Consider the following 20,139-nt stretch of genomic DNA (forward strand, 5'->3'; position numbering starts at 1 on the left):
CGGAGCACAGGCTCCGGACGCGCAGGCTCAGCGGCCACGGCTCACGGGCCCAGCCGCTCCGCGGCATGTGGGATCCTCCCAGACCGGGTCGCGAACCCGGTTCCCCTGCATCGGCAGGCGGACGCGCAACCACTGCGCCACCAGGGAAGCCCCCAAACTACGTTTTAAGTTTTAACTTTGGTACGTATAAGCACGCTAATGCTATCTGAAATTCTCATATGATGCTGACGGTGAGTGGCAAAGATACATGGACACTTAATATTCTCTGATGATAGTTTTAAACATCCTGAGGGGATCTGAAATCAGATAGTAAGGTTATTGTAGTAAAAGAAGCGTTAAAATACCTGTAGTACTTTATGTCCTAGTAACTGTCCTTGCAAATGTTATAATCTGAGTCAGAAAGAATGAGATAGAGAACACACAGGGAGTCACTGTTTTAACAATCCCCTTCAAAAAACTGCAGGTGGAAAGAAGATAGGCTGTGAGTCAAGAATTTCCATCTTACACAGCTCTGAAATTAGCATCTGACCTACGGTGTTGAAATAAAATCATTTTAACAAGATCCTGGACTTTGGTTTTAACATGAGGAAACTCACAGCAACAACAGGTGGCTTCGTGAGACCTAGGACTTTCTGGGAAGCTATAAATACTTAACGTTTTTACCACATAATACTATCACAGCAGTTTACCCAAAACATGGTTCTGAGTTGCTCTAACTTAATTATGCCTCGATGCTTTAAGATTCTATTTCAAAGAGACTCATTAGAATACAATTAGAAATTTAAGTTTGAAATAGAAATCATTCACTCACTCCCTTTAGTTCACTGAGTCTAATTTAAAAGGCTTGAGTCAGTGGAAACAATCTTTCAATTCAGTGGTCCAAGTTCTGCATCCCCGGTGGCCTAATAAGCCTGGAGATAAGGAGGGGGAACTGGCTGCCATGTATCTCTTGGGAAGGCAGTGAGGACAAGAAAACCATATTGTAGCCAATGAGTCTTGGAAGGGAGAACTGTTGCCTGTCAAATCTTTAGTAGATGAGTTACATATTTTAAGTGGCCATCCTTTGGCTTGTCATTTCCTCATTTGGGGCAAAAGCATTTAACTGCTAAACTACAAATTTATGCAATTCGGGATCAGTTGCTCCAGATTTTTTTGTTATCTCTGCCTCTGAAAAAAGAACTTTTTTTGTTGTTTTCAAAGACACTTTATATTTAAAGTATTATTAAAGTATAATAATGTAGTTTATTTGACAACATATTTTTAATATGTTTTGAAAACTTGGATTCTTTCTCTACTTATAGTATAGAAGTTCTCATTTTTGCTCCTAAATATTTTATTTGATAATGATCAACTAAAACAGGAGAAATTCTCTTCCTTTAAAGAAAAAGTTCGCTTGATAATGAAATGGTGAAACAATTTTTCTGCATATTAAGACACACCAAAAAAAAACTCCACATATAATTTAATATAAAATACACGGATGGCAATATGTACAAAATTTCATTATTTTCACAGCACTACTTATGATATTCAGTGTCCAATATATTACTTTGAATGACATTATTAATTATTAATATAACTGAATCACTTTGCTGTATACTTGAAACACATTATAAAATACCTATACCTCAATTTAAAAAATGGACACAATATAATTTTTTTCAATAAAAGGATTGTTAATTTAAAAAATTAACATTTTCATAAACCTGTGTGATGTGCTTGGTTTTCTAAAGCACAAATTTCCATCAGTATTAATGACATATAATAGCTGAATCAGTAAAAACGAACAACCTCAAGATACTATTTTATTAGGAAACTCTTAAGTAAAACTCTTTCAAATTTATGAACTATCCCAAGTTAGCCTCTTGAGGTTTATTTCTAAAACCTGAAAATCATGAATTAAAAATCATGTAATGTTTTATGTTGACATATCAGATATACAAAACCTTCCAATGTTACAAAGACTATCCAGATAACCTTCACCCAGATTCCTCAAATGTTAACATTTTATCACATTTGCATTATCATACTTCAGTCAATCAATCTACCTAGCTATAAAACTTTGTCTGTTTATTATCGCAGCTATGAGTCTTGATAATCCAAACACCAACATCACAAAAGCCTTAGGTTTGAAGATCCTAGAAATAGGTGTCAAAAGACAAGAAAGGCAGGCTTTTCACAGTATTTAACAAGAAGCCCTGTACCACAGTAGCAATGAGGACTAGAAGTCAAAGGTTTGTCATCTAGGGTGACTTTAGACAAGACGCTGAACTTTTAACTTGAACTTCCTCATTCTGTATAGCAGGAAGCTCATAACGAGCGGACCCATATCTCAGGGAAGGTGTGAAAGTCAAATATAAAAGGAACAATTCCCAGGAAGAGTTAACAATTCTAAATCTATATGCATCAGACAATGCAACCTCAAAATATAAAAGTCCTCCTCCCCAAAATATAAATCTCAAAATTAACAAAAATTGACAAATCACAACCACAGAGTAACAATTTTAACATATCTCCCTTAGAAACCAAAAGATCCTGTACCAAAATTAGTGGGGAATAGCTATATTTGAAGACAATTAACAAGCTAAATCTACTGTATATATATATATAGATTCCTACAAACAATTAGAAAACACACATTCTTTCTAAGGCACACAAACAACACTTAAGAAAAATTACTGACATATTAGGCCACAAATGTCGCAAGAAAACATCAAAAAACTGATATTGGGGACTTCCCTGGCAGTCCAGTGGTTAAGACTTCACCTTCCAATGCAGGGGGTGCGGGTTTGATCCCTGGTTGGGGAGCTAAGATCCCACATGCCTGGCAGCCAAAAAACCAAAACATAAAACAGAAGCAATAGTGTAACAAATTCAATAAAGACTTTTAAAATGGTCCACATCAAAAAATCTTAAAAAAAAACCCAAACTGGTATCACACAGACTGTGTTCTTTAGCCACAATTCTCTGAAATTGAAAATTTTAAATAAGCAGTTAAAAAACTTCATACAATTTGGTTTTTAAAAAGCACTTCTGAATAATTCATGGGTTAAAAAAGAAATATGTAATAAGCACAAAGCATCACAAGCTGGGAAAAAGTATTTACAATGTGCCACATATGAAACTTATGGGATGCAGCAAAAACTGAACTTAGAGAAAAAATTACAATGTTACCTGAATACATTAGTAAGCAAGAAAATTAAACAGCTAAGTGTTCAACTCAAAATCAAAGAATATAATTTAACAATTTTGATTAGAAAAGAAATCTCTTAAACTAGAAATAGACCTGATAATGGGTACCTACACCAAACCTACTACAAAATCAAACTTGATGGTAAATTATTAGAAGAATTTTCTTTTTTTTTTCTTTTTTTTTTTTTTTGCGGTACGCGGGCCTCTCACTGCTGTGGCCTCTCCCGTTGCAGAGCACAGGCTCCGGACGCGCAGGCCCGGGGGACGAACCCGTGTCCCCTGCATCGGCAGGTGGACTCTCAATCACTGCGCCACCAGGGAAGCCCAAAGAATTTTCTTTAAGATAGGAATAAGACAAGAATGCCCACTACCACCTCTATTATTGCAGGTCTTAGTAAGATAGAAAAATATATAAGTATAAAGATCAAAAGGAAAAACTAATTCACAATTAGACTGTCTTCATAAAAAAAAAAACTCCAGAAAACCTATTAGAACAAAAAAAATCCATAAAAATTAATTTAACAAAAGATCTAAAACATCTTTATAGATATAATTATAAAGTTATCTACAAAAAGAAGATATAAGCCAAACAGATGGAAAGATAAACCATGTTCATGAATAGAAAGAATTAACATCATAAAAATGGCAATTCTGCCTAATTAATCTGTGTATTCAATGCAATTCAGTCAAAATCCCAGTGGTATTTTACAAAATTTCATACACCGATGCTAAAATTTATAAATTTATTTATTTTTATTTATTTTTGGCTGCATTGGGTCTTCGTTGCTGCACACGGGCTTTCCCTAGTTTCATCGAGTGGGGGCTACTCTTGGTTGTGGTGCACTGGCTTCTCATTGCAGTGGCTTCTCTTGTTGTGGAGCACGGGCTCTAGGCACGTGGGCTTCAGTAGTTGTGGCACACGGGCTCAGTAGTTGTGGCTCACGGGCTTAGTTGCTCCGCGGCATGTGGGATCTTCCCAGACCGAGCTTGAACCCGTGTCCCCTGCATTGGCAGGCAGATTCTTAACCACTGAGCCACCAGGGAAGCCCCCAATGCTAAAATTTACATGGAAGAATAATGATATAAATTTCAAGAGTAATCTATTGAAAGAAAAATAAAAAGGGGAAGGGGAATTTATTTTTGATAGATGGTCAAGGAAGGCCTGAGAAGGTAACAGGACCAAAAATCTGAATGGAGGGAGAAAGCAAGTCTTTCAGATGGAAGGAATAAAATTAGATGACTATAGTGCATACTGTAAACTGAAAAAAAATTCCTGATATATTAAATAAAGTCCTAAATGTGAACAGTAAAACTTTATAACCTTTAGAAAAAAAAAATAGGAGACTGTTTCTAAAACATTTGGGTAGGAAAGAATTTCTTTTTTTAATCGAAATATTGTCAACATACAATATTATGTTAGCTTCAGGTGTATTACATAATAATTTGACATTTGCATACATTATGAAATGATCACCACAATAAGTCTAGTAAATATCTATCACCATACAAAGTTATTACAATATTATTAAGAATTTCTTGGTTACCAAAGGGAAAAGGTAGGGAGGAAGGATAAATTAGGCGTTTGGGATTAACATATACATACTACTATACATAAAATAATCAACAAGAACCTACTGTATAGCACAGGGAACTCTACTCAATATTCTGTAATAATCTATACGGGAAAAGAATCTGAAAAAGAATAGATATATGTATATGTATAACTGAATCACTTTGCTGTACACCTGAAACTAACACAACATTGTAAGTCAACTATACTCCAATATAAAACAAAAATTTTTTAAATTTATTATTAAGAATTCTTAACTTCTAAGGCACAAAAAACATATGGTATAAGAAAATTCAGATGAATGTGACTTCATGAAAACAAATGTTGCTTTCTAAGAAAATATCCTGAAAAATTAAAAGCGCAAGTCACATGCTGGGAAAAATATTTACAATGCACATAACTAACAAAAAATTAGTACCCAACATATAAAGAACCACTGCAAACCAATAACAAAAAAAGAAAGAAAAAGAAAAGGAAAAGGGCAAAGGCTACTCCCAAAGTAAGCATCAGACTTGTATAGTCAACATGGAAATAAATTAAACGAAAACTAAAGAGGCTACACAAGAAAAGCTATAAACTGTCATCGTTAATGTTTATTTTGATACATAAAATAACTTTTCCCAAGTCAGTTCTGCACAAGAATTTTAAGTTTTTTTAATGTATTCAATTACTTTGTTAGGGCCATTTTAGCTGATGATAGGTTCGAAACTATATGCGTGGTACCACACTGCAGAAAGAAAACATCAGTTCTGGTTAAGGTCTACTGAGAAATCTGGGAAGAAAAAGGAAAAGTTTAAACTATTTTGAGACGTTCTAACCGACTTCAGTCTTATTTGAACTTTGCCAAGTATGAGGTATCCAATCTCCTACCTAAAATAAAGACATTGCCCTAGTGTTGCTGTGGTTACTTAAAATAGATGTTAAAATATAAATAAATAACAGTCTTGATCTAGAATGAAGCCTTCCATAGAAAGGGGATTTGTGGACACAAGTGGGAACACCATTTAAACTCATAACCTATTACAGAGCTCCCTCTGCCGGCCCAGAGAAAGTACAAGGACCCTGACACTGACACAGAACCTCTCAAGTCACCTCAGGAATGTGCCCTTCAAATAGTGAGGGCAAAGTTCTTCTACGGTCCTTATGCAAAAAAACCCAGTGACACAGACAAACAGAAGAAGCCTTCCAAAATCCCCAAACTGAAATTTTTATCCAGACACGGGTTTTCAAAGTAGTGTGGGCAATGGTTTACCTCTATGGTTCTGACAGGTGTTCTTGGGGTCTCTCATAAAGCAATCAAATCACACCCCACTCTAACCCTCCCTCCAACTGCAATCTGATTCTTTATGGTAGATTCAGATATACACAACCAAAACATACTCCCTCAGATGTAGCAAAATCATCAGAGGCAGGTTCCCTTTGAAAACCTTGTGCCCTTTGTGTCTGGAAATCCTGGGCAGACATAGAGCGAGGCTAGGTACTCAAACAACCAGAAAGGGACACGGCAAGCTGAGACTTGCCATCAGATGCCCTTGTAACATGAGCCTTGGTTCTGTCCCTTAACAACTTAATAAAGGAGCTCTGCTGAGGAGCAGGATAATATAATGGTTAAGAGCATGAGCTTTGAAATCAAACGTATTTGGCTTCAGGTCTTGGCTCTTCTGTTACTCACTAGGTAATCATGAGCAAGTTACTTAGTCTCTTTTGCAATTCAGTTTCTGCTTCTGTAAAAGGCTGGGGGCGGGCTGTGAAAACACCACACATCACGGTTGTAATGATTAAAATATATGAAATGCTTATAAAGGATTAAGCACTGCACCTGGTAGATATTAAGTGCCTAATCATTAATGATTATTATTAACAGTTATAATGTCTATCCTCTTGGGTATAATAAATAATTTATATATAAAAAACAATTGTTTGACATGTACACACTGCTGTATTTAAAATGGATAACCAACAAGGACCTACTGTATAGCACAGGGAACTCTTCTCAATATTATGTAACAACCTAAATGGGAAGAGAATTCGAAAAAGAAAAGATACATATATACGTTAAAAAAAAAAAAGAAAAAAAACAACTGTTTTTTAAAAAAAAAAAAAAGTATCTTTGGAATCCCCTCAAAAGCCAGCACCAGTCTTACCATGAATTTTCATGGGTTTTATATTATGGATCTAATGCCCATTAACATATGGGTAGGCTTCCAGAACAAATCAGAAGTTCAGTAGAATGAAAAGACCACAGACTCGGGAGTTCTTTGAATTCCCAGCTCCCGCGTTTACTAGCCATGTGACCATAGCAAATGTTAGCCACTGAAAAAAATTGCAATGTCTGGGTCAAACAGCTGATTAGACATGGCTCAAAAAGGAATTATAGAATTAGAAGATGAATCCAGGGCTAACACCCAGAAAGTGGCACAGAGAGATTTTTAAAAATGGAAAATATAAAGGAGAAATTGCTGTAAAGGGAAGAAACTAAGGATACTGATAGCTGCTATTAATCCTTGTGGAAGGTAAACTGGTACAAACCTTCTGGAGGACAATATGGCAATACCTGCACATTAAATTGTTCAAACACTTCTGGAAATTTTTCCTAGGAAACATTAAAAGGAAGGCAAAATTTATATGTAGGATGTTCCCTGCAGAGTTATTTGTACTAGTGAAAAACTGGAATGACCAAAAAATACTATTAAGTGTGATAAATATAAAAAGGACTATGCAACAACATGAAAAATGTATACGCTTTTTCAGTAGAAATTAATCAGAAATTAGAATATCTAAGCAAATTATTACCATATAGGAACTATACAGGCATATGGTCAAGAACAGGAGTTCTTTGCTGGAGTGAGAGGACTTAGGGGTGAACTACTTTCTTCTGTAACAGTGCATTAATACTGTTGTAATACTGTTGGTATAAATAATTTTTAATACAGTAAATGAGAATAGAGGCATTTGAAATATCTAACTTTTCTAAGGTACTAGGTACTAGGTACTTTTCCCTATTTATTTTCACAAATTTTAACCTGTAGAAACTTCAGTTCTGTATTAGTCATGAGTTATATAATTTTTATAAACAGTTAGAGCTACAAGGGACAAGGAAAATAAAGAAGATTAATAACTCTTTATTTTTATTGATTAAGGCACTGAGGCCCATACAAGGAAAGAGAATTGTCCAATGTAACACAGATAGATAGTTATTATCTAAGCCGAGCTTGGTCAGATAGTCTCCTTTAAATGTTTAGAAACCAATATGAAGAAGTGGTCTAATGTCTGAGATCTGCTTTAAATTAATTCAGTTTGTTATTCTCTTTGGCGGAGAGCTGAAATATGATGGGCAGTGAGTTATTTTTGAAACTGGTTATATGTCCATAGGGGTCATGATATTATTCTATGTAACTGTATATATTTTCATTTTCCATAATGAAAAGTTTCAATAGCTCCTAAAATAATGAGTAAAGATCTCAGAATTAAGTGGCAAATCTATCTAACTTGTGACTCAAAACTGAATTACAAGACCTGAAACGGATTGTGAACTAAGTTTATTTAACGTCACTTAGCTGTGACTGTTGAGGTTTTTAAATGGGTTTTTCCCTCATGACTATAATAAAATATGCATGTTTCTCATTAGACATGCTAAAACTATCCAAGCTCAGAAACTGAACAAACAACCCACTGAATTAATGAGCACTTAAAATATGAAAATTACATTTGGAACAAAATTAATTCTTTAAATTTAAAAAGGTGGATTTTCCATAACACGTACATGCACAACAAATGTTAATGGGTCAGCCTAGTTATATTACACAGGGATTATAATCATCTGCATAATTAAAACCCTTAAAACAAGCAGAAGATATAGCATTCTGAGTCAACAAAAAGAAGTCAGCAGCTCACTGCTGCAAAACCAACCTTCCTAACAAATCACACGGGCTAGCTACTTAAAAGAGCAAAAGAAAAAATAAATTTAGTAAGTATCATTCACTCGATAATTTACGTAACACCAAATCTTGAATCCAGGGGATGAAACATACTGTAAGAACACATTTTCGATAAGAATTTAAAGAGAGACTAGCAGGGAGTGACAATGTTTTAATAAATTCTTTGTAAATATCCATTTTTAAGGCCATAAAAAACAGTGCAAGGAGGAAGAAGGGAGAAAAAAAGGATTCTTAAGGCAATGCAGAATTCAAAGTCCTAATTTACAGGACACACTATGATATCAGCAGTATTTTTGGTGGGATTTTTTTTCTCTGATAATAACTCTAGAAAATAATTTGGAAAATAAATAAAATTTAAAATACCTATAATCCCATTATCTACTTTTAATATTTGGTTTATTTTTCTCTGGCCTTTTGATTGGTTTTTTCAGTCTTTTTTCTATGCACATATTAACATGTTAATTTATCTTTTTACTTTTGTAAAGCTAGAATATAATTTCTCTATGTCTTCAATTATTTTCTTGGGCCAAATTCCTAGAAGTGGAATTTACTGAGTGAAAGGTTTGAATTTTTTAAACTCTTGATATGCACTACATTCCGGAAAAGTTAGATCAATTTACACATCCATCAGCAGTATTACTACTCTTTCACCATTTGTATAATTCTGACCTGAAGCCAAACACAGATGATGAGCCTTGGCCCCAAAATAGCAAAAAGAAAACAAGAAAACCTTTTCCTTTCAAAAACAAAGGGTTGATTATAAATACACAGACCTGGAAGGTGAAAATTCAAGGGGGCTGGCTGAGATCTAAAGCCCTGGAACGGTGTGTTCTAGCCGCAATAAACCAGCTGCAGTTGCCCTGAACTCACTGCCACTTGGACTTTGTGGACACGGCTCCCTCTGCTGGAACATCTCCACCCACCCTACTCACTGCCAACCTTCCTGCCTTTTTCCTCCAGGAATTTGTCAGTAATCCCCAGCCTAAATTAAATACTCTTCCACTCTGCTTCGCCAACACCCTCAGATTACCTCTGTTTTAAAGCCCATTTCATATGCTGAAGTGTAATTAAATGGTCTGTCCCCCAGACTGGACAGTGACTTCCTTCAGGGCAAGGACTGTTTCTTCATTCCCTGCTGTATCCTCAGCATCTAGCAAAGTACCTGGGATACATTAGGCACTGAAGAGAAATTTATTGAATGAATTAATCAATCACAAAGCAGTAGGTCTAAAGCAGTGGTTAGAGAACTTTTTCTGTCTGTAAAGGATCAGACAGCAAACATTTCAGGCTTTGGGGGCCACACGGTCTCAGTCACGACTGCTCAGCTCTGCCTTTGTAGTGCAAAAGCAGTCATAGACAATAGCAAATGAATGGACACGGCTATGTTCCAATAAAACTTTATTGCTAAAACCAGGTGTCAGGCCAGATTTGGCCTGTGGACCATAGTTTGCCAATCAGTCCCTGGTTTTGAGGAAGAAACTCTAAATTTTAAAAAAGGAAGGAAAATATTACTTATATGTGGAATCTAAAAAAATGGTACAAATGAACTTATTTACCAAACAGAAATAGTCACAGATATAGAAAACAAACTTATGGTTACCAAGGGGGAAAGGAGGGGGGAGGGGTAAATTGGGAGATTGGAATTGACATATACACACTACTATATATAAAATAGATATCTAAAAAGAACCTACTGTATAGCACAGGGAACTCAATACTCTGTAATGACCTATATGGGAATAGAATATATGTATATGTATAACTGATTCACTTTGATCTATGGCAGAAATTAACACTACGATATATAAAATAGATAACTAATAAGGATCTACTGTATAGCCCATATAGGTCAATATTCTGTAATGACCTATATGGGAAAAGAATCTAAAAAAGCGTGGTTATATGTATATGTATAAATGATTCACAGCAGAAATTAACACAACATTGTAAATCAACTATATGCCAATAAAAATTAATTAAAAATAAAGTAAAAGAAAAAAGGAAAGAAAAAAAGAAGATGAAAAGATCATAGAGACTTAATGCTTTAAACCTACGCAAAGCTCAGGCTAAATTTGTACGTTCAGAACTCAATTATTATTATCACTTTGTACTCCCAAATTCCTTTTCTCCATGACTTGGTCTGTAATGCACAGAGTAAAGGAAAAGGAAACAACTGAAGGGAGAGGAGAGGATGGCCCTCTTCAACGGGAACTGAGCACAGGTGTCAGGCCTCAGTCATAGGCCAAATAAAAATGATCAGCAGCATAAGAAAAGCAGCAGAGATGGGTTTACACGAGAAGGGACTGGATAGGACTCTTCAATTTGTACATTCATCCTTAACAGACTGACTGGAATTGGTAAGTCTGGTTTAGACACACAGAGTATCGTGAAAACAGACTGAAGATAATATGTACGATAAATAGCTCAGAATTTCACTACACCTTGAATTATGCATCAAAACAACGTGTGTGCTACGTAGAAGTAAAATGTATAATAATGAAAGCACAAAGGAGAGGAGGGAGAAGCAAAAGAAGATATGCAAATGACCAAGAAATACATGAAAATATGCTCAAAAGCATTAGTCATTAGGAAAATGTAAATTAAAACCACTGTGAAATACCACCACACACCTACTAGGTCATCTACATTTACAAAGCCTGCCTATACCAAGTGCTGGCCCAGATGTAGAACCATTGGAACTATCATACATTGATCTGGGCAATATAAATTAAATAGTCACGTAATCACTTAAATCAGTAACAATCACTATAAATTAAACAAAAATAAAATAAACAATCACTTTGGAAAAAAGAAACAAAAAACAAATGTATGTACTCACCTCCACAGATCAAGGAAAAGAAGGAAAAAGTGACAACATTCAACGAGAGAATGGCCGTTCAGGTTTGAAAGTCAATCCCTTCTTGTTGTTGACGCTTTCCTGCCTCTGATTCCACATGCCGGCTTCCTCCCTCCCTCAACACTCCACTGCTGCCCCAACCCTCCAACACTCTTACTCCTTTGATTGTGACAACAGACAGGAGCTTCAAGACTGAGTCCATGTGGACCATGAGAATCTGCTCTCTCTGGAATGTGCGTGGTCTGCCTGCGAAGTTAGTCTGTTTAATCAGAGCCTTACTTTTCATAGTGCCTTCCTCTTCCTCCTCCTCTGAGTTGATCACCATGGTGCCCAGCTGAGATGGCAACGTGTCATCATGTTCGATCATAGTATTGGCGCCATCACTCATGGTGCTGGCTACTCGGACGGTGCCCATCTCGTCCCCCGCTGCTCGGACCATCGTGCCAGAATCCATTTCATCCTCCTCCTGGAAAAGGACGAAATCTCAAATGAGGGCTAATTTGATCAAAAGATTGAGTTTTCTGTATGTACAGCTGATTCACTTTGTTGTGGAGCGGAAGCTGACACACCATTTGAAGCAATTATACGCCAATAAAAAAAAAATTTTTTAAAAGACTGAGTTTTCTGAATTACTCTTACTCATCTTGGTGCAAATATTTCTGAATTTGATGCTTACTTGGGTTCTAAACCCAACTTGTAGAACCGAGAGCACTCTTTTTTAATTGAACTACAATTGATGTACAATATTATATATATTTTACAGGTTTAAAAGACATTGGGTCACAACTTTTAAAGGTTATACTCCATTGACAGTACTCTTATTCAACCAAAGAAGATCATACATATATGTAAAGTCTACATATTTAGTATGGATCCTAGACTCCCCAAAAGGGCCTGGGAAAATCCAGTCTCAGACCTGAGTATTCTCTTTCCTGAATAAAAAGTTAAACTGAAGAAAAGATATGGAGGCAAAAGAATAAAATGTGGAAGTGTCTGAGGAAGCACTGAGAGACGAACAGACACAGACCCGGCAAGCCTCTAGCAAGCCCTGGTCCCAGACAGGACACGGTCAGCAAGAAGAGCCTCCAGTTCCAGGTGGAATCCACATCTCCCACTCATCTTACCTGGCTGGCAATCATGAAATAACAAGCACTGATGCCCGAGGCCCACCACAACGCCTGCCACTGCCACTCACTGAGTTTTCTTCATCGTCCTGGTCTACCTCCCGCTGCTGGGCTTCCTGGCGTTTCAGCTTCACGTCCATGGCTTCGTTAATTAAATCCCGCAGTATGGACACTCCTTTGGCACTCTTGACAAATGGGTGCTTAGCAAGAAAGTTGAAGACGGTTTATATGGCACCAGTGCCAAAACACTGCCTGGCACACAGTAGGCACTTGACAATCTTCGTTGAATCAATCAGCGAATCTAATCTTTCTCTTTCTGCTTTGGACTACAGCTAACCCACACTTGTTTTGTAACTGTGAGCAGGTGCGTTCAGGCTTTGCCCATCTTGTCTGCCTTGGCTGGAATATTTCCTCTATTTCTTCTCTACCAACTCTGGAGATTCTCAACAGGCTGGCATTGCCCCCTAGAGGAAGTTCTGTAAACATCTTGGGAGCTTGTGGCTACAATGTTTGGAGAACATAAACTACATGGGACATAGGAAAGGGGGCAGGGACACAAGTAATCCCGTAACGTGTGGAACAGTCTTATACAACAATGAACCACAGCACATTCTCCATATCTTTAAAATGCCTCAGAGTACATATACACTTTGATAAATAATGCTGACGAACTTTTTAAAGAGATAAGCAAAAAGTCTAGTAATTTGGGAGGTGATTTTGGAGAGGGGGCTTAAGCGGAATAAAGACATTGTTTAGAAATCACTGAATAGTTTATTCCTCCTGCTTATTCTTTCTATTCAATGTCCTATAGCATTTCCAACTATGTATTTAGGTAAAAAGGATTTTAGTACCAAAGTGTAGTTACTACAGAAATACTAAAACTGGTCACTAATATGTAACAGATGTAGGCCCCAATATTATTCAAACTGCAAAGATACTTGAAACACAGGGATATTGCTGACTTTCCTTCATAGAAATAGTTTAAAGTTTTTAATGTTAATACCATCTGATATTTTTGTTGTCTGCCTTTGTAACACAGTAAGAAATCTATACTGTGAAAGTTACATGTGGAAATTCTTTTTTTTGGGGGGGGGGAGCATTGTCTATTGTTTTTCCAAACTTATTCTGACATTGCCCTCAGTGTTTATCTGTAATCCATTCTCTGTTCCCCAGTACCCACCAGAGGATATGAGCTCCAAGGTCTTTGCAAGTACCCTAGAGGTGGACAGTATACCTCAACGTGTGGTACGATCGAAATACAGACGATATCTTGCCCATAAAACTGCATCAGTACCCCATCCAGGCAGGAAAAGAATTTGCCACTGCTCTTGGAAATAAGACCCAGCTTGTTTGCAAGAATATCTTATTTCCTTGTTCTCTCCACTGGGCAAGTCTATAAGATCATTTCCCTCCTCTTATCATATATAAATGAGTCTGCCCTGTTATTACTTAACATTAGATTTCTGTTAGTGTCCATAAACTCATTTTCCTGTGTTTCTTGAATGGAATGGTTTCTGTTCCTCTTACTGCTCTTAAATCTAAACTCATTCATGATACTAGATACAGTTGTCTCATTACTTCATTATGTCTATAAATTGAAAAACTGGAGCATTTCTATATTGACATTTGTATTATTATAAATTATTATTCTTATATTTCTCCATCATAGCACCAACATTCCTGATTCTTTTTAAACTTTGGGCATAAATAGATTTTAACATCTATGAGTTTCATTCCAAAAGGATTATAAATGTTAAAAAAATATGTATTGGTTATAAAAAGGGGGCATTGGATCTGACATGACTGAAAACCATTGGCCTAGCTCAGTAATAATAGCAGATATTTGTCAAATCCATTATATACTATCTTTAATATGTGTAAAGCATTGTTCAAAGTCATACATATTATATCACTTAATCTTCACAACCAACATATGGGGCAGGTACTTGATCTCTACTGTGTAGGTAAGAAAACTAAAGTAACAGAGAGGTTATGTTACTTGCCCAAGGTCACAGAGCTAGCAAACAGGGAGCTACGATTCAAACCCCAGGACAGGCTCCAGAATCCAAGCTCCTAACTATTAAGCATACTGCCTGCCAAACCCCACCCATCCTTCAAGGCCCAAGCACACAGGTTACCTCTTCCAGGAAAGCAGTCCTGGTATCTTTAGTCCAAAGTGGCCTCTTTCCACCCTGAGCTACAACAGCACCTACCATTGATCCCAGTTCTCTGTCAGAACTGGGTATCTTTAATGGCACTCCTGCTTTGGGATCAAAAAACTTAGGTTCTAATCCTGGCTTTGCCGTTCACCAGCTGAGTGGCTCTAAATGAGTTAACCTCTCTAAATCTTCATTTTCTCACCTATAAAAGTAAATTAATACCCCTCTCTCACAGGGTGTATGTGATGATTAAATGGCACAACATGCAAAGTATCTAGCACACAGTAGGTGCTCAATAAATGTCAGTTCCTGTTCTCTAATCCCATAGAGCCCTGTATTTTCTTATTATCTTGTTCAATGATTTAACTTTATTCTCTATGTCTTTTCTAAGCAGTTACATTCCAAGGGAATATTTTATACCTCTTTACCATCTCCATGTAGGTGGGTTAACAGCATCTGTTGGTCAGCCTGTGAATGAAACAGAAAGAGGCAGCACCCCAGGGTGATTCATACCTGTAGGAGTTGAGTGGCCGTGGCTCTCTGCTCAGGGCTCTTTATGAGACACTGCTTCACAAAATCCATGAAGCTATCTGACCACAGTTCTGGCTTTCGGAATGTGGGAGGTGGGTTGGTAGGAATCATGAAGATTGCCTAGTTTAAAAAAAAAAAAATTTGGCAAAATAAAAGTGATGCTCCAATAAAAATATGACTGGAAATACATTTGGAGTTTGATAAAATGATTTTTCTCTTCTCCACTACAAGCACATCCAAATTACAACAAAAATCCAGGTATCTCAAAGTAGATCACTATAACAAATATAATAACAGTGAAAAAGTTTGAAATATTGCGAGAATTACCAAAATGTGACACAGAGACACAGAGTGAGCAAATGCTGTTGGGAAAATGGCGCTGATAGGGACTTCCCTGGTGGTCCAGTGGTTAAGGATCCGCCTTCCAATGCAGGGGACGTGGATTCGGTCCCTGGTCAGGGAACTAAGATCCCACATGCCGCGGGGCAACTAAGCCCACATGCCGCAACTACTGAGCCCACGTGCTCTAGGGCTGCGTGTCACAACTAGAGAGAAGCCCGCACACTGCAACAAAGAGCCCACACGCCGCAACTAAGACCCAACTCAGCCAAACAAATTAATTAATTAATTTTTAAAAACAGTCTTTAAAAAAAAGAAAAAGAAAAATGGCACTGATAGACTTTCTTAACACAGGGTTGCCACAAACCTTCAATTTGTCAAAAACTCAATAGAGTGAAGCACAATGAAATGAGGTATGTGTATTATTTATTGAGTTTCCAATAAAAGAGGTACAGTTTTTTAAAAACATAAAACTCTTTGCAATAATCAGCTTAAATTATATTCTTTAAATCTAAAAATATAATGAGTAAATCTTCCCACCCTTCTCCGCTTCTGCCCCCGCAAAAAGACAGGAGCTTATCTTTGGGCCCATGAATACTTTTTTAAAAACTGGGGGCTTCCCTGGTGGTGCCGTGGTTAAGAATCCGCCTGCCAATGCAGAGGACACGGGTTCCAGCCCTGGTCCGGGAAGAGCCCACATGCCATGGAGCAACTAAGCCCATGCACCACAACTACTGAGCCTGCGCTCTAGAGCCCGTGAGCCACAACTAATGAGCCCACGTGCCACAACTACTGAAGCCCACGTGCCTAGAGCCTCTGCTCCGCAACAACAGAAGCCACCACAATGAGAAGCCCGCACACCGCAACAAAGAGTAGCCCCCACTCGCTGCAACTAGAGAAAGCCCACGCACAGCAACAAAGACCCAATGCAGCCAAAAATAAATAAATTAATTAAATAAATTTTAATTAATAAATAAATAAATGTTAAGTCTATTAATAGAAGGACTACTTAATCAGAAGAGAGGAGGAGCTGAGTTGGGCGGTGTGGAGAAGACTACGGAGCCGCTGAAGAAGGTAGGGTCAAGGTCTTGTAACAGTGCTATCATGAGGGGTTCTAGGGGTGGGGAAAGCCTGGAAACTGCTTAGGGTAGCAACACTGAAGGAGTTTCAATGGAGAGTGAACCTATGGGCCCTTCATACTCTAAAAGTGGATGGAAGGTGGAGAGTACAGAGCCTCCAGAACTTACACATGTAAATACCTATAAGGGCCAGGCAGGAAAAAGACAACAAATGAATCAGACTGGGTGTCAGTGACGTGAGTTTAAAAAAATAGTCTACTTTCCTCTTAATACTACTATAAAAAACATTAGAGAAAACACTGCAATAAGTGATACTTGGTGAATAGGAAATCGTGGAGACTGATAAAGTGGAAAGACCATGCCCTGTATAAAGGAGAGGACTGCTGCTCAGCTCCAGTTAGTGTTGTTATGTTAAAATGTGAGCACCTGAACTATTAAAAACATATACACTGTACAAGTCAACCATGCATTTCCTGGCCCACGTCCTACCAGAGGGCTATTAATATACAACCTCTAGAATAGAGAGGGGTGGATTACACTTGACTTAATTAGTGACTACAACTAGTGGAAGAGTATCATCATCTGGAGTCTAGACTGACACTTATCAATTATTTACAATTAATTCATTTATTGTTTGGTACCTAACCAAGTAAGTCATTTAACTAAGTTTCTAATGATCACCGGTAACTAACCACCCCACTGGTTTTCTGTCCATTTCCTTACCCTCATTGGATGGATATCGGCATATGGGGGCTTTCCTTCAGCCATTTCTATGGCTGTTATTCCCAACGACCAGATGTCTGCCACACAGTTGTACCCAATTTCCTGAATCACTTCTGGAGCCATCCAAAATGGTGTTCCTATCACTGTATTTCGCTTGGCCATGGTATCCTAAAATAGAAAGGAGAGAGATCAACACTAAACAATAAAACTGTTGAGAAAGAGTCCCTTCCAACAATAAAAAATGTCTTAGACTTGAAATACATACACAAACCATACTCAAGCATGATTGATCAAGCAAGTCACAAAAGAAATTCAAATGACATAGAAACATAAAAGATTCTCAATCAATTATTAAAACACAAAAAATAATCAATTAAACACTAAAATGAGATTGATTACTAATAACTTGCTGATAATAGCATAGATTAAAATACAAAATACAGGCACTAAAATACAATGTTATAAGAGCATAAACTGATACAATGTTTTAGTATGCAACTTGGCAATATTTATTAACTTTATATGTCCATATCCTTTGATTCAAATCTATTTCTAAAAATGTGCCCTATATGTAAGTACCTCAAGATATATGCACAAGTACTGTAGAAATATTTGTAATAGAAGGGGGGGGAAAAAGAAAAAAAGGAAACAACACAAATAACCAACTAAAGGAAGTAAGTTAAATATAATAAATATCCATACAATGAAAAAAAAAGGACCTAGATACACTTTTCTGACATGGAAAAAATGTACAAGACACATTGTGAAGCAAAAAACTTATGTTCAAACTTATATATAATACAGCCTTGTCTTTGTAAAAGAAAAACAATGATCAGAACAACAATAAAACAACCAATAATAATAAACATTGTTGTTATATGGATGGAAAAAAAAATCTCCAATATACACCAAACTATTAACAAGAGTCATATCTAGAAGACAGAATTACGAGACTTTTACTTTCCATCCCGTATACTTTTGTAACACTCAGCTGGATTATGTGAGTGTGTATTACATGTGCAATCAGGAAATTTTAAAAAGAGAAAATATGTGTGTACATATATATGTACACATATGATTTTCTTTTTTATAATATATATATTTTTATATAATATTATACTGTATATATATAGTCTTACTTTGGGGCTTAAATAATATATGAATATAGTACACATGGGCAAATAACTACTTGCATACTTTCCCAGAATAGCATGGCCCTAATGAAAGAGAACCTTTCTAGAATTCCTGTGTTTTAGGAAGAGAAGGATTTTAAACAGAACTAAATAGACAAGAGGACTTCACATCATCATCAACCATGTTTCTTCTAAAATGTCTATCACTTAAGTTAGGTTATGCCAGTCAGGAGCAAACAACAGGTAATATTTTAAAATTGATCTCACTTTGTCAGTCCTATGTAAAAAATTAAGAAAGGAACTAACTTACTGCTTAAGTCATCTCCTTTGCTCTGAAACTTCAAATCTGCACCATTCAAGTGGTGACAGTCAATGTTGTTGTCAAGGATTATTTCCAATTAGAAATGGATATCTGGATAACTAAACGTTTTTTGAACATTAAGTGTAATAAGTAGATACTAACCTAACTAGATCTGTATTACAAAGTTATATTAGTATAGTAGCATAGCAATGGAAAATATTAAGTCCAGAAACAGATTATGGTATACAAACACACACACACACACACACACACACACACACACACACCCCTATATGTATATAAATGTATAATTTGAAGATATGATTAAAACATCATTTTTAAATCAGCAAGCAAAGGATAGATTATGGGGGTAAAAAAGTATTGGGCAACTGTCTATTCATTTGTAAGATTCTACACTTAAATTCCTACCTTATGCTTTCACCAAAGTCAGTTCAAATAGGATGAAAATTTAAATACAAAGAACAAAATCCAAAAAGTACTAAAGGAAAGTATAGATGAATAGCTATACAATGTTGAAGCAGAAAAGGACTTTTAAAGCATAACATCATGAAGATGGCAATATTTTCCAAATTGATTTACGATTCAACACAACTGCAACACAATTCAATTCAATCCCAACCAAATTCTCAATGACATCTCACTGTTTGTGCTTTTACTGTCATATCCAAAAAAAATCACTGCCAAGACCAATGCCAAGGAGCATTTTCCCTATGTTTTCTTCTAGGAGTTTTTGGGTTTCAGGCCTCATATTTAGGTTTTTAATCCATTTTGAGTTAATTTTTGTGAGTGGTGTAAGAAAGGGGTCCAGTTTCATTCTTTTGCATGTGAATATCTAGTTTTCCCAAGATCATTTATTGGATAGAACATCTTTTCCCACTGAGCATTCTTGGCTCCGTTGTCAAATATTAGTTGACCGTATAAACATGAGTTTATTTCTGAGCTCTTGATTCTCTTCCATTGGTCTATGTGTCTATTTTTTTTTTTTTTTTTTTTTTCTGGTATGCGGGCCTCTCACTGTCGTGGCCTCTCCCGTTGCGGACGCGCAAGCTCAGGGGCCATGGCTCACGGGCCCAGCCGCTCCGCAGCATGTGGGATCTTCCTGGACCGGGGCACGAACCCATGTCCCCTGCATTGGCAGGCGGACTCTCAACCACTGAGCCACCAGGGAAGCC

General features: G+C 36.8%; 1 protein-coding gene across 6 annotated transcripts in view; it reads right to left on the bottom strand.

Moving 5' to 3' along the window:
- The window catches only part of STK4 (serine/threonine kinase 4), a 140,771-nt gene that overhangs the window by 104,694 nt on the left and 15,938 nt on the right, over positions 1-20,139 (bottom strand). For all 6 annotated transcript variants that reach the window (XR_008619414.1, XR_008619415.1, XM_055090886.1 and 3 more), the window contains exons 4-7: positions 17,513-17,680; positions 15,354-15,491; positions 12,753-12,881; positions 11,837-12,023 (exon numbers count right to left, since the gene is read on the bottom strand). Coding sequence is in view for 4 of the 6 variants with exons in the window: in XM_055090886.1 (XP_054946861.1) it covers positions 11,837-12,023; positions 12,753-12,881; positions 15,354-15,491; positions 17,513-17,680 (622 nt within the window). In the remaining 2 variants the exon portion in view is untranslated. The remainder of the gene's footprint in view (positions 1-11,836; positions 12,024-12,752; positions 12,882-15,353; positions 15,492-17,512; positions 17,681-20,139) is intronic.

The sequence above is a fragment of the Physeter macrocephalus genome, chromosome 14 (assembly GCF_002837175.3).
Source record: "Physeter macrocephalus isolate SW-GA chromosome 14, ASM283717v5, whole genome shotgun sequence".
Lineage (NCBI taxonomy): Eukaryota > Metazoa > Chordata > Mammalia > Artiodactyla > Physeteridae > Physeter > Physeter macrocephalus.